This window comes from Nomia melanderi, chromosome 8, assembly GCF_051020985.1.
Source record: "Nomia melanderi isolate GNS246 chromosome 8, iyNomMela1, whole genome shotgun sequence".
Lineage (NCBI taxonomy): Eukaryota > Metazoa > Arthropoda > Insecta > Hymenoptera > Halictidae > Nomia > Nomia melanderi.
The window spans coordinates 188,310-212,671 of record NC_135006.1 but is presented as its reverse complement, the minus strand read 5'-3'; the positions used below and the strand labels follow the sequence as shown (position 1 = coordinate 212,671).

Here is a 24,362-nt window from a genome sequence, read left to right as displayed (position 1 = left end):
CAACTCCTAAATCCGCCTGAACCTTGCTCACAGAGATCTCGCCGAGAACCAACGCGACTTGCCAACCGCCGCTCATCTTCCGAGGTATAATAATATCCGCGACGCGATATTCGGTCAGCAAATGATGCACGGTGCTCGGTCGGAATCGATAGCACGTCTCGGATGCAGGCGAAGACGCTTTGCCGATGTTTAACGAGCTGGGGGAGAGGGTGGCCCGGTCGTTCTCGAGGCTTTCTTTAACGTCCGCCGATCTTTAATTCATTAACGGCCATTAATTATTCATCGCCGATAACGATGGGATCGCCCCGATGATCGCGTCCCTCCCGCGTCGAGGAAGAACGCGGAGAACGGAGGGCGCAAGGGCGGAGAAGTGGAAAGAGGAGAGCGGACTGGTTCGATCCCGCGAAGGTCCTTTTCATTACACCCATGATTTCTCTTGGATAAATCGTGTACCCGGTCTCAATCGCGAGGGGGGCGGCCGAAGCTCGTCGTTTTCGAGCCTTGTTTGCGGACTGGCTAATCCCTCTGACATTGTTCCGAAACAATACGACATCCGCCCCTAATTTGTGCCGGCATCGCCGGCTGACTGGCTGACTGGCTGGCTGGGACTTCGCCGCTGCCGCGCGTCCACCGCTGACAGAGTCAATATTTTCGCTGTCTGGCCCGCTCGCGTGGAGACGGAGACGGAATATCGGCGGAAATTCGCTAAACCGAAGCGACGGGCGCGCGGAGGGGTGAAACGTTCTCCGAGGCTGCCGGAAAAGAGAAGAAAAACGGCGCGGATTTCTGCATAGCTTGCTCTCCGCGCTCCGGTGACTCGTCCGCTCGCTCGCTTGCTCAGCCGTTTCGAATTAAGCCCAGTCTCACGTGTATATATATATACATATTCACCCCCTTTCCGCGTTTGCGTTTTCTCTTCGCGGACGTCTTATGGCGCTCTATCCCGTCGCGAACTGGTACTTTCTGTTGCTTTCGTTCGTTAGGGAAACATAATTTTTTCGATTCGCTGCAGTGCATGCCGAACATTGCATTATCTTCGGGATAGTTGAAAGATAGAGAAATCATGGACATCATTTTCAACAATTTTTAATTTAATAAAGTTCCTTAATAGTAAGCACTTTCTTTTATATTATGCTCGCGTTACATAATTCATCTAAAATAAGGTAAAGATAATAAGAACGATCGAAGTCTCAAATGAAAAACTTTTATTCTATATTTTTCATTTTTCGACCTAGGATCAACCTCTAACCGATTGTACCACCAGTTACATGACACCTTGTATAAGACTTTCTATATCGAATCAAGTAGTGCTAGGTTCTCCTCTCAAGTACAACGGATTAACAATCCAAAGGCTGTGCATCACGAGCATCCCGCTTATCTCACGAGTAAAAAGCGACCACCATTAAGAATGAAACTTGACTGTCACGAATGAACAATCTCCCATTTCGACTGAACAAAGCACAGATCCATACCATCAGATTCCAACCCTAATCAATTAAATATCCGATCGAATATCAAAGACACCCAAGTGACAGGTCCGAATCAACGCAGAACACTCCGACCAGGATCCAACACCGCGATCCGACTCACCCCGTTCGCAAAGACGATCGTCCGTAACGGAACGAACGGTTTCCTTAATTACCATCGAACAGCGTCGTCTAGCCTCGCGTGGCGGGTAGGGGGGCGCAATTAAACGCCTAGCGAATTACAGCGTGGCGTGGGCTACTGCGGGCCCGGTATTGGATCCCGGGGGCTCCGCGAGGGGTTGCGTTAGGGCAGGGGCGGTCGGTAAGGCTCGAATCAATCCGGCTCCCCTTCGCGAAATTGTAAATAAATTAGGAGCTGCACGATCGCGAGAGTCAACACGTTGCTCGGCCGCGCGACCTGACTCACCCCCTCTGTATATACCCCTCGCGTTTCAACGCGCGTCACTGTTGTGCCTTTCTCTCTCTCTTTCCTTCTTCCTTCGTCTCTCTGCCTTTCTCTCTCCATATACAGCACAACACGTATATAATATATATCTGACAGTGTGTTCTCCGCGTGGCGCCACACATTTTCACCCCGTTTTGTCGCTGTCCCGGGCGCACGCGCGCTTCCGCGGAGAGGATGGATTCCGGGTGGGCGTGCGACGCCCGCGGCACGAGAGTAAGAGAGAGGGAACAGGACCGGCGAGGGTGGTACAGCGTATCACGGAGCGGGGGTGAAAGGAGAAAGGGTGAGCTTGCGCGGAGAAAGAGGAGGAGGAGGAGGAGGAGGAGGAGGAGGAAGAGGAGGAGGGCACACGGACAACTCCACCAACACACCCCCGTGTGCGTTTATTAACGCACGTTGCACGGTGGGGTTTGCTGGCACAGCATCGGACTCTGTGCGGCAACCAGCCAGGCAGGGTCAAGTGCTTCTCCTTCCTTCTCTATCCTTCCTCCCTGCGTCATCCCCCTTTCCTTCTCCGATTCCTGCGACCCGCCTCTCTCTCTTCTCTGCCCCTTCGAGCCTCGTCAACCCCCTGGTTCCAGCGGCGACCGCTCTCTCCTTCTCTCTTCTCTATCTTTCTCCTTTTCTTTCTCTGTTTCACTTTTTCTCTTTCCTTCTCTCCTCCTCTCTCTTACTTTCTATTTCTCCTTCTCATTCTTTCTTTCTTCTAGCTCTCCTTCTCTCTCTCTTTCTCTCTGCTTCTCTCTTCCTTTCTCTGTCCCAGCTTGCCGCGCGTACACCTAACCAACCTCTCCTGCCGCTAGACACCCCGTCCCACCCCTCGAACCTCGGAAACACCAGCCGGAGAACCAGAGAGAAACGGGAGAGCTGCTCGCGAGCGCGACCTGCCGATATTTTATTTTTATACTTCGACGGCGATCGTTAATTCGAGTCGATCGATCGCGCGCAGCACTCCTCGGCGATTTTCGGAGATCATGTGTTTATGGTTTAGATTCGTTGTGGCTGGATGAGCGTTGACCACTGGTGGCCGGCGATTGATGCGTCGAACTCCGTGGCGATTAACGGGAAGACGGATAACGCTGATAACCGATTTTTAAATTCTGGTCGAGTTTAGGCTTCGAGTATGAAGAATCTATAGATTGAATTGTTATCTAAAGAAAACTAGTATTCTGTTCATCGATTTGGATTGGTATTGTTATGTTTAGGGGATAGGATTTTTTAAGATGTACTCACAGTTGCAGGGATAATGAAAAGGGGCATTCAATTTTTTAACGTTGAGACACTATCGATGACCACCGAACTAATATTAGTTATTCCTATATTTTAAATATGTTCCTCTCTAATTCGCACCGTCGCAAATTAATTCCTCGTAAATCTCTACAGAAACATTATGAACTCTCATGAAAAACCTGTTCTACAGAGGTCAGCAAAATTTACAGCAATTTTATATGGTAATGCTATCCTTCCTGCCATGAAGAATTTAATAAACGATTCCTCCTATAATTTCCTTTTACACGGAAAATTCGACAACGCCCGTCTAACCCGTTGCATAGGCTACATCCACGAAAATACCGACAGATACTACAATAATAACTGCGCATTCGCGAGATAACCGAAATTCGTTAATGATCGGTGGGCCGGTCGACGCACATGCGTTATCGTCACGCATTTCGACGGACGACGGAACGGCCGTTGATTTTCTAAAATAAATTATCGGCGTGGCAGAGGTCGCAGGGCAAAGGGGATGAAAAGTTTCATGTTAAGGGGCAGCCGCACGTCGCTCGAATAAAATTTTGGCCGCGCATGATATTTCGGGCGAGAATTTTGTTAAATAAATCGTGCGCGAATAAAATTGACAGCCGGGCATGAACGATTCTGCCGTGAATGGTCGATCTTTATATCGCGATGAGAACGCGCCTCTCGTCGCCCGGCGACGCCTGTTTAATTCGCCGAGTCGAGTCCTTTCGAACCGGTCAGATGCGCTATTCGAACGAGTCTGGCTTGAAATAGCTGGAAATTAATTCGCGACCGACACCGTGAAAATATCCGATACGTTTCGATGGAGTTAGGTTTGAACGCTACACTTGGAATAACGAAATCTCGGGCTGAAAGTTTCGAGGAGACTATGGTTCGATCTTCTTGGTTCTGTTATGTGTGGTTTAGTGTTATGCTATTGTAATTGCAGATCTTTTGTCATCTGATTATTGTAGAATGAACGCCTTGCTCTACAAAATCGAGTGAGACCCCTGACGAAGATTTCAAATAGAATTTAACAAATAATAATGTCACCGAATCCCTTTGAATTCAAATGAAATATTATCGTTCTATTATAGGACAGACATAGAATGAGCATGAATTGCTTTCCTTCTTCTAGTGAATCGGAAGCAATAAAATAGCTCTATCGAGTGCAGTTATGAAAGAAATCATAAGGCAAGGAGTTAAGTAACCGCTGTTTATTAGATGATGCACCTCTAGTGGTTAATGATAGTTGATCATGTACCATCATTTCACCATCATGTCCTGTTTTACAGTAACTCTATTCCCGTGACATCCCAGTCGTATGGAAATATAAACCAAATTACATCCTCCATTAGATACAAAACGATGACACGTTACAATTCGCGCATCGACCGAACGTAAACGCTGAATATTCTTCTTCGAAAAACCGCGCAACCGTTCCGCGCTCGATCGGATAATACGGAACGACCTTAAACCATTGCTCGAAATAAAAATTTACTCGGCTGCGGCCTGGCCTCGCGCACCGCGTCGGCGAGCCTGCATTTTCCTCTCGAGCGAATCAGGGGTCGGAGAACGGGGGGCCGGGAAACAGAGCGCGGCGGTCTAGAGGGAGGAAGAAAGTAAAAGTCGCCGGAGGTAAACGTGTCTCGTCTCTCGTTTCGTTTCGTTTCGTTTCGTTTCGTTTCGTTTCGTTTCGTTTCGTTCCGTTCCGTTTCGTTTCGTCGGCTGGCTCGTCGAGGCGCTAGAAGGGCCGGCTTCGAGGGCCTCCATTACCGGCGACTAAAAAGAGGAACACGAGAACGCCGAGAAAAAGGGGAAAAACAGAAAAAGAAAGTGAAAGACAGACAGGGAGGGAGAGGGACAGAAACGGGGACCTAGAAGAAGGGGTTGAAAATCTTGAGCTGCGCCCGGCTCGTTTCTTCTTCTCCGCGCAAAGGCGAGAATGAATGCTCGGTGGTTGGCGAAAAACAGCGGAAGAAAGGGTCGGAGAAAGAGAACGACGAAGACGATGAAGAAGAAGATGAAGATGAAGAAGAAGAAGAAGAAGAAGAAGAAGAAGAAGAAGAAGAAGAAGAAGAAGAAGACGGAAGCCGAAGAGCGCGAAAAAGCTCTGCGCCGCGTTGAAGGGGCGGGGAGCTCGTGGAGGAGGAATTACCGGTTCGTTGGCTAACTGGCTTCATAGAAGAAAAACCTCTTTATATCTCGCGCTCGCGCTCGCGCAGGCAAGCGAGCGAGCGAGCAAGCGAGCAAGGCAGGCGGGCAGGAAGGTGGGCGAGCGAGCAGGAGGCCTCTACCACCCGCGGCGGCTGAAAAACGCGCCTTTAAGCCTCGAGTTTCATCGAATACACCCCCGAGTGCACGAGTGGCGCGCGGAACAAAGCCACCGGAAATCGCCCGAGTGGTACTCCGGCTTACTGGCGCCATCTTGTACGGGCTGCGGCGGGCAGGCAAGCAGCCTCCTCCTCCTCCTCCTCGATGGGGAACGCACACTCATTGTTCTTTTCGTCAGGTACTTGCGCCACATTTTTGGCCGGAACAACCCCTTTTCGCCGCTTTCCGACTCCTCTGATGTCTTTCGCGCCGCGCCTGGGATATCGATAACGCTCGCCCGCGGCGAACGTTGTTAGGATTCGTCATAGTTGCTGTTCCCGTCTTGCGATCCTCCTTTCGGAGAACGGATTCTTATGTTCAATCTAGTTCACTAGACTTCTGGAAACACACTGGAATTACCGAACGATGTGTAATGGAATCTTTTTGTGGACACTTCTCGAGTGAATTTTTGGAAGAACTTCTGAACAAGACGAGTATTTTCATATTTTCTAGAGTTGGAACTAGCTGTGGAACATTTAAGAATTGTAATTATCGGTTATTTGTAATATTTATAACAAAGGAAGAAGAGTTTGGAAGAACCGCGAGGAACTTGGAATCAGGCATCGTCTAAGAGTTGACACGTGGAAACGCGGATGCGTGCAAGTTCAACGCGCGAACGCAAAAATCCCGTTTTGTTTAACCGAAGAGATTCCGTTGACGTCACGCGCATTTGAAAGTCGAGGACTCGCGTCAACCTTGATACATCCCTTCCCCGTCGTGTCTCATTTTAAATATCGAAATCGCCTATCCGTTCCTCTTGCGCAAACATTATTCCTCTCGAGCGGTCCCTCCAATCTTACATGCTTAGGTGGGTGTAGGTAAACATTGTACAGCGCGTGTAAGTAAAAGGAAAGCTAAATAAGCGTTCTCCCCCTCTCCCCCTCTCTTTCTCTTTCGGCTTCCTTTTTTCGTGGTCGGATACATGGCAGCAGGAGCGTGCACGAAGTGTCTCTTACCAGCACCGGGTGCCTTTTCATTCGAGTTAGTCGGTTGGTCTCGCTTCTCGAGGAAAAGCGGAGCCAAAGGGTTTCGATTTTCGTGCGCCGCCGCTCGACCGCCGGGAAAGTCTCTTTCCCCGGCCTTTCCGAGAGCGGCGGGGGAGAAGTTTTTATTCCTCGAGAAACGCCGATCCCTCGAACTCGAAAACACGCCTTAACGAAGCTTCGGAGTATTTTCCTTGGGTCGTGGCAGCAATTAACCCTTTCAGAACTGAACGTCGACGTATTGACGGTATCGAACTGTCGGATTTGGAATTTAATTACCGAGTAACTTATTTATTTTAATTACGATAGACCGCTGTGTAGTTTACTTCTTCTCTGGTATTTGCGAGTTTAACTTAGCCTACAATATTGTGTCGTGACGAAACTTTTAAATTGAATTTGTCAAATCTCCGCGTTATTCATATCTTTTTAAATATTAATTAAATATTACTTTTCAATTGTCAATTGTTAACCTTTAGGGAAAATGTAAACAAAGAATAAACATCAATATTTCTTTTCCTAATAAACTATTAAGGATATAATAGTTGTATCGATATATATTAACAGTTCGGATCTGCAAAGTTAAAATTCATCTAGACGATGTATGATACGGTTATTTATATATTTCTCGAACTAATGTAACATATATAATACTTCAACAAAGCTGAACGCAGACAACGATACGTTCCCACTAAAAATACTCCCAACAAGAAAAAAGACCATTTATTCACACGATAACCCTTCTAATTCCCGTTGTCGTCAATTAGTCACCGGCGGAACTCGAGACGAAGATTCGCGGTCTAGCGATCACGCGCTGCACTCGTGACTTTCAACGAAAAAGTGAAAAAAGAGAAAACAAGGTGGAGAAAAAAAAAGAACCGCGTTAACGCGCGATACCCGTCGCGAAACTGTTAAGACCGGAATTTTCCGCCGTGGGAGCGCGGTTCGATAACAACCGCGGGGGAAACGGGTTTAATTGGAAACTCGCCGCCGGCTCGAAAGAAAAAAATGATTTGCCCGATGTTAAAATGGCGGACAATTAATTACAAAATGAAAGCTCCGTCTGCAGCCAGCGGCCCGACGCGAACCCGCGAAATTGTATTGGAAAAAGGCGAAGGGAAAGCGGCGGCGGGATAACGGGGCGAAAGAAAGAGAGAGAAAGAGATTCGTTCATATGTAGGTAGTATATGAGCTGTGTGTTGCCTATTCGCCACGGGTATTGGATTGGATTGGATCGCCGCGTCAGCAATACAAACACTCGAAGCCTCGATGTGGGTCGGCCTCTCCCGTTCCTGTTTCAAACTGAAATTACACTTTCCCGTCCCCCGTCGGCCTCCTCTCACCCCCTCGACGCCTCACACCAATGGCCGGCCCCATTTTTCCCTCCGCGTTGTAGTCCTCTTTTTTTTTCGACCGTCTTCGAGGGTCCGAAGATTTTTCGCGGACCACTCGACAGAAGTCCAGCTCCAGCAAGCCTCGAGAACTCAATTGCCGATAATTCCCCAGCTTCCCGGTTTTGATGAAGATTCTTCATACCGCCGTGTTTTGGTATCTCTTTGGAAACCGTTCGGTTAACATGATTTAATACCGTGACTTCTTTATCGTTTCTTATGAGAGCTATGTGTTTGTTGAAATTTCAAGCACCCCTTATTGGTGCACCAGTGCAGATATGCGAATTTATTTTACAGTTTCTCGAAGAAGCATTTTTTTAATTTCTGAAGGAAATGCAGAATCGAAATGTAGAACCGATGTAGATCAGTTGTTAGTTTGTTTCGATTGTGCACAACTATTTCAGTCGGAATCTCTTCAAGTCAAATGCAACGAAAAGCTAAATATTTCACATTTCCATTACTGTAAATCAAGTAATACGTTAGTAAAAATATCCTTTACTATACTTTGCATTCATTTCCATGTCCTCTATGATATGGTAAACAAAAACTATGTGTTCCTATTTATAAAACCCAAAGTAACCTCGATATCACTATGAAAACAAACAGTTTCCGAAGTTTCTTGTACCGATGTTGTACGCTCTATGCGTCTCGTTAAACATAACACCCTGTATAACAGTTTTAAACATTTTTTGGAACCTTTCCAAATCTAACCTGGAACCTATCAAACCTGCAAAATCCAGGTGTAGCGGTACGTGGCTCGCAGCGTTGGTAGGAAATAGCATTGACCACTTACAGATGTTTAGGTATAGGCAATTAAGCCTACTCTAAAGTCTGTAAGTTGGCGAAAATATTTTACACTTTTTATACGTGCGTAGCTGAATAGGCTACCCTACCATAAACGCTGCCAGGCATGTCCCGTTAAGGCTTCTTCGGCCGCACGGTCAGCGTGGCTCGGGAAAAAGATTCCGAATTAGAAATCCACAATTTTTCCCCTGCCAAAAATCGAGGCGACGTTGGAGAAGGGAATTAGCTCCACCCTCGAAGTTTCCAAGGGGTAACGCCTTTCTGAAGACGCAAATAAATAAAGCGGAAAGGCGCGAGGAAGCAGATTACCCGTTCTGCCTCCGAACACTCGTCTACATAAATAAATAACTTGTAAACATATTTGTCGCGAGTATTCAATAACACCTTACATCCCGACACCAGGTATCGAAATATCGCGGCGTTAGTTATTAGGCGGGGCCGTCTAATTAAATACTTGATCGCGCGCAACGATCCACGACCCCTCGCGCAGCGATGGGGTTGAAGCGGTCAGCCGGGGGTGCGTGCCGGTCGGCCGGCTATTATCATAAATGCAACAATAACGAGAGATGATCCGACGTGTAAACTGTTAAAACCCGCCCGTCCGCCCCCTCTCTCTCTTAGCGGGCCCTTTTTTCGGCGAGGGTGAGGATTACCGTGGGGGCGCCCCCTTTTTGGAGCCGTGCCGGGGTTGGGAATCCACGGGGGATGTTATTGTTGCCGCAGAAGAGCGGGACGGAGCGGCCGCCACTGCACAACGACACGGACAGACACGGCAGGACTTTATAGCTGGTTAGAGCGCAGTCCAACGGGACCCACCCCTCCGACCCTCGATAATATTGACGGTGTTTGCCGCCTCCCATTACGAGCTCGATTGAGCCGAACTATACGATTATCATGCGTCACTGATAGTCTCTCTACTCGCTCGACTGCCGAGTTCCGGGGATCTTGGGGATGCTGTCCCTCGAACCCCTTCAACGATCGTTCCTTGAATCAGGAGATTCAGACGAATTCTTCTTTGAGGGGTGCACAATTAAATACTTCGGAATTAATCCTTCGTGCTTGAGGAGAGACTCCTGGTAGCTTTCGGTATGGCAAAATTAAAAAGTTTGGTGTTTGATATTCAATTTTGGGGAATATAGGGTGTGGAATATTGATTTAAAATGGGTTTGCTGGAAGCGGTGTAAAATTATAATTTGAGCGAATAGTCAAGGTTTAATCTGAAGGTTGTGGAGTTTGGTACTTATAATTGACGATGTTTTAACAATATAGTTATAATGTATGTAGATTGTGCATCAAGTTTCTACAGTAAAATTTTAAATGTAGAATTGAAAGAAAGATTATATACGCGTCACGATTCTAGAGGTCTGCTGTTTGAGAAAGAACACTTTCTCTCTTTCGTGTATCGTGATACGTGCTACAACTGTAGGATCTCTTCATTAGAATATTCAAAGAAAATTCAGTCGTCTGACTGTGCAAACTAGTACGGGACACGCGTTTCCATGGAAAATCGCGAAGCGGCACAGTTTATTCGCCGGATTAGGCGAACGGAGAGCGGTAACTGATAAAATGGCGCAGCGAGTAGTCACAAAATAAATAGAGCCTCGAAACTTATATAATATTTGTATATTTAAGCCTTTCAGTAGCTTTTTAGCTGATGAAGTGTTATTTCTCGTAAAAGAGTCTTCCTCCAATTTTGGAAACAAAACAAAATCTGCTAAATTTCTTTACGCTCACGCGGCAGCATGGAAATATTCAACGCCGAAAAGATATTCGTATCTCAGTACCGCCACTTCAATTGACACTCATATATCCTTAACAAAGAACTACCACACATATCATAACAAACGATTAAGCAGTTTTTTCAGATATCCGTTATAGTATTCAACTAAACCTATTCATTCCCTAAGTCATTTCATATATTTAACCCTTCGCACTCGGCAGTTTTTCACTAGAAATATTTGACCTTTTGATGAGGCGATAAAGACGATATTTTGTGTAATTAACTCGAAGAGAAATCGCATGTACATCGAGGAACAAAGCTATAATACTTTATTTCGATATTTCTCAAATTGATGCATTATACGTAGTATAATATTAAATATCAGTCACCTCCCGAGTGCAAAGGGTTCATAGATACTTTCAAGATATTGCCAAGTCAGAAAGCTAAAATCAGTTTCAGTGATACGGTAATTCCCGTGTCAAACTAGCCCCGAAGAAGCTGCGTAAGACACATTCGCAGTCTCGAACGATTTTCATCCCCCGAAGTGGATCGATGGTCTCTTCGCAAGATGAACGCACGAACAGGGAACGGAAGAGGCCTCGCGCGCGGAATACATGAATACGAGATCCGAGGGTTCGTTACGATTTCCGCGAACCGCGTATCCGAAGAAGCTCGCGCTGGCAGCTCCTCTGTTCCTCCTCGGTTAGCTTATGATCGATTCAATTAAGATTGATTTCCACTCCAACGAGGACACATCAAACAACGCGGGTTCCTCCGGTTCACGATGCTTCGCCTGTTTGCCACCCCCTTTCGCTCCTAAATTCAACCCCCTCGCGTGTCACCGGGTGAAAAGCATGATCCCGCGCGATTCGAAACGCGAGTTATAAATATTCAACGGTAGTGAAAGAGGAGCGCGCGACTTGCAGACCCGCGAGACGGTGGCAGGGGGGCGGCCCCCTCGGCGTAACCAGTTTTGTTCTTTTGTCAGCGTCGTCATTACATCTCCACCCGACTTCAATTTTTCTCTCGTCTCTCCCGCGTGCCTATTCCCGTGTTGTATTTGCGTGGGCGTGCGGGATCCATTGGGTTCGTAACGACTTCTTGCCTCTTCTTCCGTTTCATCCCCTAATTCGTCGTTCCCTCTCGCTTTGTTGTGTTTCTCGCGCGTGATTGCCGCACGCGGCCTTTCGAATATCCGTTATTAGCATCGAGGCCTCCTCTCCATTATGACGTCTCGCGATTCCCGGCAAACACTCGGTTCTTCCGTCCGAGCCGCACGCGCGTTTACATATTATTCGAGGGCGCGCACGGGGGCACACGCGCCGCCACGCTCCCGCCCATTCACCTACGATCACGTCTTCCTCCTGTCCTACCGTGGATTGCAGTGCGTCTTTGTCTGTCCTTCGGCCTGTCGAGCGGTGATTCCGTGGAACGACTTCGTTTGATTTTCGTTAAACCGTTTCGAGAGCTCGACAGGTTCGGGGTTGGAAGGGTTGGAGGGGATTTATGGAAATACATGCACGGTTGTCGGAGAGGAATCAGAAATGGATCGAGAGAATGTTTCAGCGTTTGAAGAATAGAAGGTTTCAGAACTTTCTGTTAGAACTTTTTTGTTTAGCGTTTGAAAATTTAGAATTTGATGTTGGTTTTCACTTTATCTTTCGTCTATTCGAGCTGTTAACCCCTTGCACTCGAGAGGTGACTCTCATTCACCACTTGATTCGATATAACAAAGTTAAAAGGTCTTACGTAGATTATTAAGCTTTGTACGATGCATCGGTACGTGAAATATTGAAATAAGACAGCTTGGTTCCTTAGTTTACCTGTGTTTTCTCATTAGTTAAATTCAAAGAATGTCGTCCATATTTCATAGGAAAAGTTTGGATATTCCCAGTGAAAAACTTTTCGAGTGCATAGGGTTGATAATGGGATCTTATCTTTCCGTCAATCGAAAACTTACGAAGCTTTGTTTTTAATAGAAAGGAGACGACAGGATCATTGCATATTATATTTTAAATTATACCACTTTATAATTTAAAATATAATTGAAAATTATGTACCGTACCATAATCGTATATAACTAATACACATTCATGCTTATGTACAATTTTTGTCTTGTATGTCGATTGATTACGCTGAACGTTGTTGTCTTTAATTCGACGTCTGTAGTCACGATCTCTCTTTATTTCTAGTAATACGTATGGCAGGTGTTAACACGAACGAATCGTTCGTCTGACTTTTCCAGGCTACCAGAGGGGATACTACCAAGGGGACTCAAGGGGATACGAGAGTTCCAGATCAAACCAGCAGGCCACCCCGTCCGCGAGGCCATGGAACTCCGGTTCCATGGTGCCTCATAACTACCAGCGTTACCAGCATCAAGAATACCAGCAATGGAATAACTACAGCACTCAGCCGTACGGACGAAACAATTACCAGGGTTCGCAGTACAATAGCTACCATCAGCAACGGGTAAGATTCTCATACTTCGCGTTCAATGGTAGCAATCAGAGAATCGTCCCCGTTTGCTAGCCAAATGAACGCCGTTTGAACACTCGACGCCGAAACCAGAGGATAGATAGCAAATTCGAATTATTTGTCGATTGTCCTTCGATGAGAGGAATTTCAAACCATTGCCTTACGGAACATGAAAATCTTTAGTTGATCCGACGAAGGAATGTAGCTGTTTATCGTGAATAACGTAATCATAGCTGTTCATCTTTGCATTGTTAAACTAGCTAATTAATGAAACTTAAAGTACTCCTAGAAACTTCAAAATAATCGACATTTTTCGTTTTTCGTTCTTCGCGAACAGACTCAAACAGTTCTGAAGACAATTTTCTAGATTCGCTGGATTAGATCTCCTATTAACATTGCCGATGTTTTCTGGTTGTTTCAGGACTATTCGTCCAATTATCAAGGCAACAATAGCGGAAACAGCAACAGAGGAGGGGGTTGGAGACGGTAAACGCTAGGACAAAGTCCTTCCAATCGGCAAGAGTCTCGATCCGCCGAATCGACAATTTTCACGGGGAAACAGAATTAATATCATCACAAAAAAAACCTAACCTTAGGACCAGGATAAGATTGTCTCGCTACGAACAACAAATGACCGTACCCGCCATTTTGCCTAAGGAACTTAGGCAATCCAAACATTCGTGTGCAATACGTTCCCGAATTCATTCTTCAACTCATTATCGGCTGCAAATTCGGCGAGGACGATGTTTTCGAGCGAAACTGTCTGACTCAACTATTGAAATACTAGTTCAAAACTTAGCGAAAAATTTGAATAAAAAAAAAGACGCGCGAATGGACGCACAGCGTGACAAACGGCGCAGCCGATTCTCGGAGATCGGCTAATCCGTTCAGCGAAATAATAGAGCGTACCTGTCAAAGACGGGTGTAATTTTAACAATTCAAAGCCGGTAACTGGAGCGAGGATTGTTCGGAGCCACGAGAAATGCATAATATTCCCTTTCGATTGAATCACGGGCGTTAATCATGGATGATAGGCGTTGTAATCGTCCCTCGTAGGAGGCACCGTGTAAATCGGAGTACCTGACGCGGCTCAGACCGAGAGGATTCCGACGATCTCGCTCCGGTTTACTAGGAAGTCAGTGCTCGGGAGACGGTGGCAGTCTCTTCGGGTGATTTTAAAATCGTGATCAACGCGGTCTTCGTTATCCCGCGCGTGTGGATATTTCGTTTTTCTTTGCCGACAGCGAACGACACTTTTCCTCAATCAATTCCGAATTTCATTCGACCACGCGAGAGACGTTTCTCTCTTTCTCGCGGATTATTAGCGTCGTGCAAGCATCGTGTAACGTTCGTTTCTATAGCGGGAATTTTCTCATTCCGCGCGAGAATCATGTAATTTTCCGTTCCGTTGAAAGAAATATATCTCTATGATCATTGGCGCGAATAAGCACGACCGCGGCCCGCGGAAGCGTCGCGTTCCTTCCATAACAAGGAATTAGTATTTTTGCGACTAGCGAAACGCGGCGATCAACGTTTTACTCGAGATCGCGATCACGCCGCGGTCGTGCGAATTATATGTTTTTACAGTATAGTCGGTGCACGGTTGACCGCAGGATACCGTAACGATTATATTCCTGCGAGTGACACACGTGGCACGCGTGGCCATTTTTGTATTGTATGCACTTGAGACAAATATAATTGAATTGGTTCTACGCTCGATCGGTTCAATCACCCATCAAACACGGCGCACGGATCGACGACTAACAGACAGCCTGTCCATTAACAATTTTAACATTGCAAATAATTCAACTAATTATAATTCCGTAATCTAAATAATATACAATTCTATAGATTATCATTGACAAATATCCAGGAACGGAAATGGAAATCCTTCGGGAAAGTCTCGCGATTGGGCAAGACGAAGCCGGGCAGTTCAGTTTTTCGACTGGAAACACGCTTTTGTTCCGATCGCGAACAATACGAACATTTTGGGAAATTGGAAAGCGTAATCGCCGCGAATGGCGTGGCGCGGTATCACGGTTTGAAACCAGGCGGTCGGGTACATCTGGTACCGGTCTACCAGAGCGGGCGAGCATTGAACCAGCGAGTACCACTCGAGAAAACAATAGCGAGCAGCGCTCTTGTTCTGCCCCTCGTTCTCTCTTTCTCTCTCTTTCTCTCCTCGGCTCTCTATCGTCACCCTGAAATCTGGATCCTACGTTATAAAACCGTTCGCTGGGAGACGCTGGTTTCCTTTGGCCGAGCGAACTCTGTAGTGGCCCTCTTAAAATAATTATAAACTATTCATACATGCGCGCATCGTATAAATATATACACGCGTGTATTACAATCCAAACTAAAGAAGGAGTTTGGGACTGTTCGAATTGCGTAGGAAGTAAACTTGAATTTTTTTTGAAAGAAGAATCTAGCGAGGGAAATGTTGTACGTGGCTTATCGGCGCGCATCGTGTTCCACGCGGCCCATTTAATTCGCATTGCCCGCATCGAATTGTCCGGTCTTCCCGTTCACCGATCCAAGCCGATACTTCCGATAGCCCGCATGGGTAAGTGTAAACAACCCTTCCGCTCCTGCTGCTCCCTTTGCCCCTTCGCCGACACCGTCTACTTTGTTAACGCTCTTATAAGAACCGATGTGCGTTACTGTGACGGTCCAATGAATTTAAATTCATTGAATTTTTTCTTCTTCTTTTTTTATGAATCACAGATTAGTCGATTCTTTTTAACGCGTGGCTACTGTGAGAATCCTATGTTCATATATCACTTATTACTTTCTAACAATGATACATAAAGGGAATTATTAATTATTTAGTATACAATTCTGAGACTATCTAGTTACTTATACTATTGAACATTCTTATTCTACATCGGTCATCTTAGATATCAGTTGCTCTTCATTGCAGCGATTATTGTGGCAGTTAGCGTGTTGAATTATATGAATTCAAATTTCTGTACGAATCATGCAAATTTTAACTTTTATCTAAGATTTATAGAAATAGAAGTCGGTAGTCAAGGATGTAACGTTTAAAATTCAATTATGCCATGCTAGCGAGTCGCCTAATAAAAATCTCTAAAAATCACCGTCTAGTCATGAAAATACATTTTGGAGTCGTTTGCCCATTACTATTGTCCGACCAAATCCCTTTCAGTCCGAAAACCAAGTCTCAAAGAAACGCTTCAAGCCATCTTTAAAACACCGTATAAACTTGGAACGCTTGGAGTCCTCTGATTTCCTTGCGCTACAAAGAAGTCGTCAACGCTCTTTTCCGGCGAGCCACTCTTTGAGGAACTCGCGTGCATTCTCGAGCACGGTTATTGCGTCTGCACACGATTATGGATCATCAAGCACGGTATATGCGTACATGCGTGCGTGCGTTCGTGCCGCGCATACTCCTCCAGGCCGAAGTGCTCCTTTCTGTGAAGCATGCGGCGTTATCTCGGCTTCCTTGTTGTCCCTTTGATGAAATAAAGCACTATCCGCGGCGAGATCTACCCCAGCGACGGTAGTTGCGGCTCCCGTTCTATGTACACGGCGATCTGTGTGTGTATATACTTTCTCCTTCCCACCCTCTGTCTCGCTCTCTCGCTCCCTTTGGACCTCGAGTTCTTTCGACGGTGCAGGACACAATGCGGCCCTTACATCTTCATCGAGTACGAGTCGTCGCTTGCGTGTAATGCGTTCACTCCGGTTTCCATACGGGTACGCGCTCCCTCCCCCTTCGACCATTTCCTACTGCAGACTCGATTCCAGGTCCAGACACCTACGATCCGCTGTTTTTTCAAACTTTGCGCAACGAAAGAGAGAACGCATTCAATTAACACGTTGAGCGCAACGTCGGTCCTTAGGAACCAACAATACCATACTTCAAGAACGATATTTTATAAATCACATGGTATTAGAAAATTCCTTTACATCTTTTGCAGTAAATTTCATTAAAGCACTGTGAAAAAAGAAAAATTGTTTTAGCAAAGCAAAGCAAATGATGCTCCATCTTAAACGTGTTAACTTGTCTTATAGTATCCAATCAGAGCCCTGATGATGTTTTCACTTTGTATTCGGTAAATAACAATCGTTTTTCCAGCCGAAATGAAATTTCTTCAAGTGAGTCTAAAGGTTAATTCATACATGTATGCATACAGACCTGGATTTGAACTTCTCAGGAACTGGACTCGGTGGTATAAGAAAAGGTGTGAATATCAATTCAATCAATTTGTTGGTCCAAAATTTGTTGGTCTATACCTTTGTTTAACGATTTCTCTTACATCTCAGCTTTACGAGCGGTTAAACGTTTAAAATCGTCATGTAGAGTGAAAACGGAAGTTCACAGCTACCGGACACATCGCGCTCGGTGATAAACATGGAACCTCGACGAGCACTCGGTGTAAGTTACATACAGATTAATGTAAAATTCAACCCGCCGAAAAATCGTCGATATTTTCATTCAGCACGGGAACGGTTCTGTATTTGCGTTCAGCCCGGTAATAGGTTTCAACGTTCTGTAACAGCTCGACCGTCGCTCCGGACCGTCCACTGTAATCTCCGAATTCGGATCAAGGATGCTCGAAAACAGTGACACAGAAAAAAATCCGCCCGGGGTTTCGATCCGTCGGTTTTTTCCCCTGTTGTTTTCGGCGTGACGCCTGAACAACGAGGCATTTTTTCATTGTTTTCCCTTGTATTTTTGTTTCTCCCATATCTTTTTTTTTTTTTATTTTACAAGCTCTCAGCCGATGTAAAACGTGCTGGCGTCGGCGTCCATAGACGGTCCAATGGCGCGCACGCAAGCACGTACGCACGCACTCCATGCGATCTACGCGCGCGGCTGCAGCGAGAAAAAAAAAAGAGGAGAGAAAAAAGACAAAGAAAAAAGAGAGACGACGCTGGTAACGACGGGAGGTAGAGAGGGACAGGGCCGAAAACAGAGAAAGAAGAAACTTTGGTGCACGGTAACTGGAGGCAGTCCGTTGGGTGGTTGAATCGTGGAGTGGAAGGCAGTGAGAGCCCTTGTACGCCCATGGAGATGAAGGTCCAGGTGCGCCCTCACCTCACACGACTCCGCTCCGCGGCACATCCGAGTTCCCTCTTCTCCCTTTCGTTCGTCTCCCCGTCTCCGTCTTCCCCGCTCTCCACCGCGATTCTCCTTCTCGTCTTCTTCTCTTCGTCTTCTCTCTTTTCTTCCCTCGTTTTCTTTCAACTCGCCTCTTCTTTCACGCATTCGCTCGCTCATGGCACAGAAGCTACGCATTGCTCTGTCACGTAAAAATGCGGCAACTTCGTGTTAAGATGTACATGCATACATATACACGTACATATATATATATACACATAAATGTGGAGTTGTACCGGTTTCTCGTGTGGAGTCTTGTGATAGTGGCGCGAGCGAGCGCGCGTGCGAGTATCCGTACATGGGTGCAGGCACCTAAAGGTAAAGAATAGGGACTGAAGTACCGGCGTGCAAAATGGATGGCGGATGTAAATGCCAAGTAGCCAAGTGTACGCGACTCTCTCTCTCTCTCTCTCTCTCTCTCTTTCCCGTTCTCGTTTCTCGCTTCGTTTCCCGCGTTTTACCTCTCCTCGTCTCCGTCTCTCTCGCATCTCTTTCCTCATTTCGAGGTTGTGCTGCCTGCGTTTGATAAGTACGCATTGGCCGAGTGTCTACCGTCGCTCGTACGGCGCGAAACCACGCGGAAAGATCAAGCAGCTGCCGACGAATTTTCGGAACGGAAGTCGCTCGACCAAGAATCCTCGAGTTCGTCGTGCACGGGGTGTCCCTTAATTGGATGGCTCCCTTCAGCTCCGCTGATGATACGCATACCTGGCCTGGAGAAAATAACAGGACGTGCCTCTCGTGCATTCTCATTAAGTATTGCTAATTTTACTAATAAAATCGTCATCTCGGGATAAATACAATTTCCTGGTATCGTTAGCTATGGTAATTGTTCCCTGAATCTTTACCGATGACTTTTACTTTGGAGAAACTAATAATTAACTTCATAGATTAGAAATGTACGTAGAAATCTTCAGGCGAATCGTACACGAAAGTGTTAACCCTTTGTACTCGAGAGATGACGGTCAGTAACCGTTTGATTTGATATAACAAAATTACAAAGTGTCGTATATAATAGTAAGATTTGTATAATGCATCAATATGTGAAATATTTTTATAAAATAGCTTTGTTTCTTAACACAAATGCCGCACGATTTCATCGAGCAAAATACATACAATGGATAAAATATAATACTAATTCGTTTGATTGAATTGCATTATGATTACTACACGTTCTTCTAGCTGAATATCACCGTATTAGGTAGCATTATTTTTATAACATAGAAATGTTTTCAAATAATCATCGTTTCATTGAGTGAATTATGGTAATTCGATTTAGTTGGGGATCGCCGGTGACCCCATGGCACTCAAAGTATTAATTTACGCATATTTTCTCACTAGTTCATTTCAAATAGTGTCGTCTATCTGATTGAAAAGTGTCGAATGTTTCCACTGCAAAGTTCCCGAGTGCAAAGGGTTAAAAGTTCGATCTTCAACTTTATCACGAATCTCGATCATTGATATGTAGGTTAAGGAAGTTCCCGCCATTTCATCGTCTAATTTTTAACCGATCGATAACGTCACGCGGTTTTAGTTAAAGTGCCATCTCTGACTATCCACGGAAACTGTATACTTTACCAATCTCCCGGAAACAATGAGAGCGCGGCGGAAGTGGCGGTAGTCTGTAGCGATCGCCGAGCGTGTTCAATTGCTGGCACGATATTTATCGCCAATTAACGAGAAGCAACGGTGTTGTAGATTATCTGGGAGGAGAACGATCGACGGATAGGAGTCCCGGCGACGTAACGCGATATCGTGGCATCCTCGGATTGGTGGGTGGTCGGTTTCGGTGGCGGGTCGCGGGAAGGTGAGCTCTCCTCGGTTGACATGCACCTCGTTACCGCGTCGGTGGAGACGGGCTCAGACACCGGGATGACGCAGCACCGGCTCCTGGTTACCTCTAACTATTGTTCTCCCCGCATTTCTTCCGAGCTCGTGCTCAAGTGCTCGATCGCTACCCTCCCTCGATGCCCGGATCCCTCGGCGTGCGCTTTCAGCCCTGCATCGTCGCCGCCGCCGCCGCCGTCGCCGCGTACGTCTTTCGTGTCTAAACGAGATCGTAATTTTACTCGGTGCGCGTCAATAAAGACGCTGGCGTCGTTGCTTTGACGAAGCACGAAGGAAGAGGGATGGACGAGGGAAACGGGGGCTTAATTTGACCGTGATCTTTGACGAGGCAGACGTGTCGGTCCGCCGAATGGCTGACTCAAAAGCGGCGGACTTTCACGATGGAACATTGTTACCGTTGATAAGTCACGACTCAATAAGTTGCCGGGGAGCTGTGTTCCGACCATAGCGAAAATATAGGTTAGTTGCCACTCGACATTTCATGGGACTTCGTGCCCTATTTGCCAGCTATTTTTCATTACGCATTATTTCTCTAATTAGATTTCAGTTTTATAATAACCAATTAACACGTTCGCTACCAGCGTTTGTTTTAGTGATCCTTTCAATTCGAATATTTTATTCAAATCAATAAATCTAAACTATTGAAACAGACGAAGCTAAAACGAGTCATTGAATCCCTAAATGTAATTTTGTAGCTTAATTTTAACTAGCTATATCTATAAGATTAATTTCATTTTCTTGTAGAAACTATAGGATTGCGGTCGTCACAAATATGATACTGGTAGCGAACGTGTTAAGAAACAGTTACAAAAATTGTGTTCATACAACAGCGTTCTTCACAACAGAAAATCGTATCTATTCTTTCAGTGAAAATTCTCTTCGTTCCGTACCCAGCCGAATGCTGAGAACCAATGACCATTGCAATACTACGCAAAGTGCCTCCATTGTCAGTGGCGGTCGCGTAGGTAATTGGAGATAGAAAAGTGTTCCGATCACCGGTGCGTACCCCCTATGGAAAAATTCTACATAAATGTCACAGTGCCCGTCGCGTACTCCCATCGGATCAAGGTTCGACGGTTAAGAAACCAGATCGAGTCGAAAGATCCATGGATTCGAGTAGGTGAGTGAGCAATCGGGTAGCAAAAGGGAGTAAGGTGACGAGATGCGGCCCCCCGCGAGGTTTCCCGCGCGGGGCACCCGCCCGTCGATAATGTCTCGCGGCCGGTTACCGACTAGAGCATCGTCTGAGCTTCGCCAAGGATCCCGTGGTTGGCCCCCCATGCGAATCGGGGACCCCCCGTCCGCGCACACGTCGACTCCTTGACTTCGGTTGTCCGGTCTCGCGGAAATAACGATGCTCATTCGCTTCGAAAGAACAGTAGAGGGAAAGAGATGAAAGAAAAAAGAGAAAAGGATCACCAGGAATGCCAGCGCGGCATTTGCCACCGGTGGCATGCACTCGTCACCCTGGTGTCCCAGGGGCCCCGCAACAACGTCGCCGCGAGAACCGGCCGCATGAGTCGCCCCTGGTGGCCTCGCCGTGTGTGGGAACCTTCGATCTCGCGATTTTCCTTCGTTGCAGCACCGAACGTAACCTCTCGAGAGTTCATCGAATCGAGACTCCGGCTGGCATATTGCGTTCTTATAGGCAGCATCCGTGCGCCGTGTAAACGCTGGCTGGCTGGTTGGCTGGTTGGCTCGCTCGCTCGCTCGCTCGCTTGCTCGCGCGGCCATCGTGCTTTACAAAAGCTTCGCTCCGCGTGCACCCCGTGCGTGTCTACCTTCTGCTCGATAAACAATATACCATCGTGTACGCGCCAACGGATCTACAAGTACCCGCCCCTCCCCTCGCCTACTCCTTTTTTTCTCCCGGCACAATGGCCAACCATCTTATGACATTTTTCGTGTTCGACCGTTGTGTCGTCGAGTGCTTAAGTGCTCGTTACGTGCGCGCCGCGTTAAGCTTTTGTGCGCGGCCGTCGCAGCAACTGTTTTTCGGGCGTCGGTTAAGTATGTCCGCCGCGGCCCATACGCGCCGTCGAGCCGTTGTTCCCTGCGAAGGGAATTAATAACGGCCCTCGGCTTGCCCCGCGGGTTAACTCGTTGAACGTTGAATGATTTTACGGAGCATACACGAGTAGGAAAAAATATAATATCAAAGTATCTGATAGAATTGCAGTATTATTGTTGCACGATTATTTTTGGTAAACCTCATCGCCTTAGGTTCCATTATTTCTAATATGGAACAGTTTTTAAATGATCATCGTTTAACGGAGTGGATTATGGCAATTCGATTTGGTTGGGAGTCACCGGTGATTTCACCGGGCAACATACGCCAAATTGTAAAAAAGTATAATATTGAATTATTGAATTGAATCCTGTTATTGTTATTGCACGTTTACGTTGCTGAATGTCGCTGCACTAATATTATTAATAATATAGAAAAGTTTTCAAATAGTCACTGTTTAATTGAATGAATCATAGTAATTCGCTTTAGTTGGGGGTCAGCGGTGACCCCCATGCTGTTAAACGTGTTAACTCTCCGGGATTCGGCCGCGCGGATTTCGTCAATCGGGCCTCGACGACTATAGGTAACGGCGAACATGGTCGCGCGGGAAACGAGCGGGGCAAAGAATCGCCCAATCAGCGACCCCGGGGGAGGCGCGAGTCGCCCCGCTAAGCGAAATTAAATACTCGCCTCCTAATTAATTTTATCCCTTTAAGCGCGGAATTAATACCAACTGCAATGCAAAGACGCAGTTCGATATCAAGCGTGAGAATGCACGAATTGGAGTGTAAAAATCTCTTAGCCCCAAGTGGGCCGGATAATGTCACGAGTCGAAAATAATTGGACTTGAAATTCCACGTCAGTGTGGACTATGAAATCACGTCGATTCGTAGAGAATGATTGGGAATATACATGAGTCTCTCGCTTCTAAATGCTCCCGGACGATTAAAGCGTGTTCGATGAATCTTCCTCCGCTTTCCAATCAATCCCATAGAAATCCGTCAGTGAACGGTGCACGAGCACGTCCATCGTTGATAAGTAGCATTATTAACCGGCGGGTAACGAGCGAATCGGAACGACGACCGATTTTCGCTCGAAACTTGCCTCGGAGGACGGATTATTCGAAAGGGGAACGGGCGGGGAGCGCGAAAAAGAAAGTCTCGGTCAGTAGGTGCCGCCGCGTGGAAGCATTTTCCATCGTCTTCGAGCGATTTATTTCTGGAGGTCAGACTCGCCCACGCAACGAACTGACGGAATGGGCGGGCTTGTGGGCGTGGTCGGCGCGCGGTAGGATCGCTGGAGGCGTGCCTTTCTCCTACCCCGCCGAGCCAGCGATTTTCGCTCCCGCACGGGAACTCACACACATGTCGCCGGCTGCGCGTACACGCGACTGTTGCGACGTGTGTGCGTCGCGGCGTGACGTCGCGAGCTCGGACACCGCTCGCAGATGGCAGGATTTTGCTGTCTGGGTTTTCTTCGGCCGATCACGGCCACTGAACGATTTCTTATGCGGCGACATTGAACCAGTGCCTCGCGGTCCAAGCCTCTGAATCTTATTTCTGTGGGGAAGCGAATCGGTGACGTTGGTCAATCAGCGAGATTCTCCAGTGATATCTGTCCTAGGAATACTGTAAGTGACGTATACTCGTTTCCTTTATTTTAACCAAACGTGTGCTTTTCAAGGTGGAATCTGGCTGCTTCCGATTTGCATGGTTTTCGTTGGCAATTAAATACGGAAATCTGATGATTGCCGGGAATGGGAGATCTTAAGGTCCAGCGAGAGAAAGGTCGCCGTATGATTCAGTGCAAAATAATCACCCGGACGATCGAACACTATCGTAACGGAGAAGTAGAAAGAAACTGTAGATGATTTGGTTATAATGTTAATTCGGGGGCAATATGGTCACGATAATCCGTGCACTATGGATCGATCGAGATCTGTCCGTAGCTCGTTTAACCTCTAATCGGAATTCGATAATGCATCGACAGAACAGAGCGGTTTCGACGCGAGACAGCTGCGCACGAGTATCTTACGTATGGCGTGCGAGCGAATATCGCGAATTCCGTCACGGTATGAATGGCAAAGGCATCCCCGGCCTGGCGCAGCAATTACCTGCAAGGCGAGGGAGTCAAGTAGCAATATCTGGACCCGTTATCCAGTTCGGTTATCCCGGCTGGAATGCTTTGTGTCGCCCGGCAATCTGCATTTCCCTACCCATCTGAATGGAGGTCTATGAGACTCGCGGCATGATTTCAAATGAAATCGACTCTTTGTCCCCGGCCCCGGAAATTTCCAATTCAATAACGCGTCGTGTGGGCGTGGGGATGGGCGGCGGGGACGGGGAGGCTACCGGCAATTGTCGATGCGAATTGAACGTGTACCACGGAAAAAGTTCTCGCCCGAGTCCTGGGCGAAACTCGCTGTATGACCGTTACAGGAATAACGCGCGATCGTTTCCGCACGTTT

At 46.8% G+C, this 24,362-nt stretch overlaps 1 protein-coding gene across 2 annotated transcripts in view; it reads left to right on the top strand.

Annotated features, from left to right (window-relative positions):
- Rat1 (5'-3' exoribonuclease 2 Rat1) overlaps positions 1 to 14,626 on the top strand; it is a 38,617-nt gene extending 23,991 nt beyond the window's left edge. For both annotated transcript variants that reach the window (XM_031987472.2, XM_031987471.2), the window contains exons 16-17: positions 12,682 to 12,908; positions 13,336 to 14,626. In XM_031987472.2, the coding sequence (XP_031843332.1) occupies positions 12,682 to 12,908; positions 13,336 to 13,404 (296 nt within the window). In that variant the 3' untranslated portion in view covers positions 13,405 to 14,626. The remainder of the gene's footprint in view (positions 1 to 12,681; positions 12,909 to 13,335) is intronic.
- The last annotated feature ends 9,736 nt before the right edge of the window (positions 14,627 to 24,362 follow it).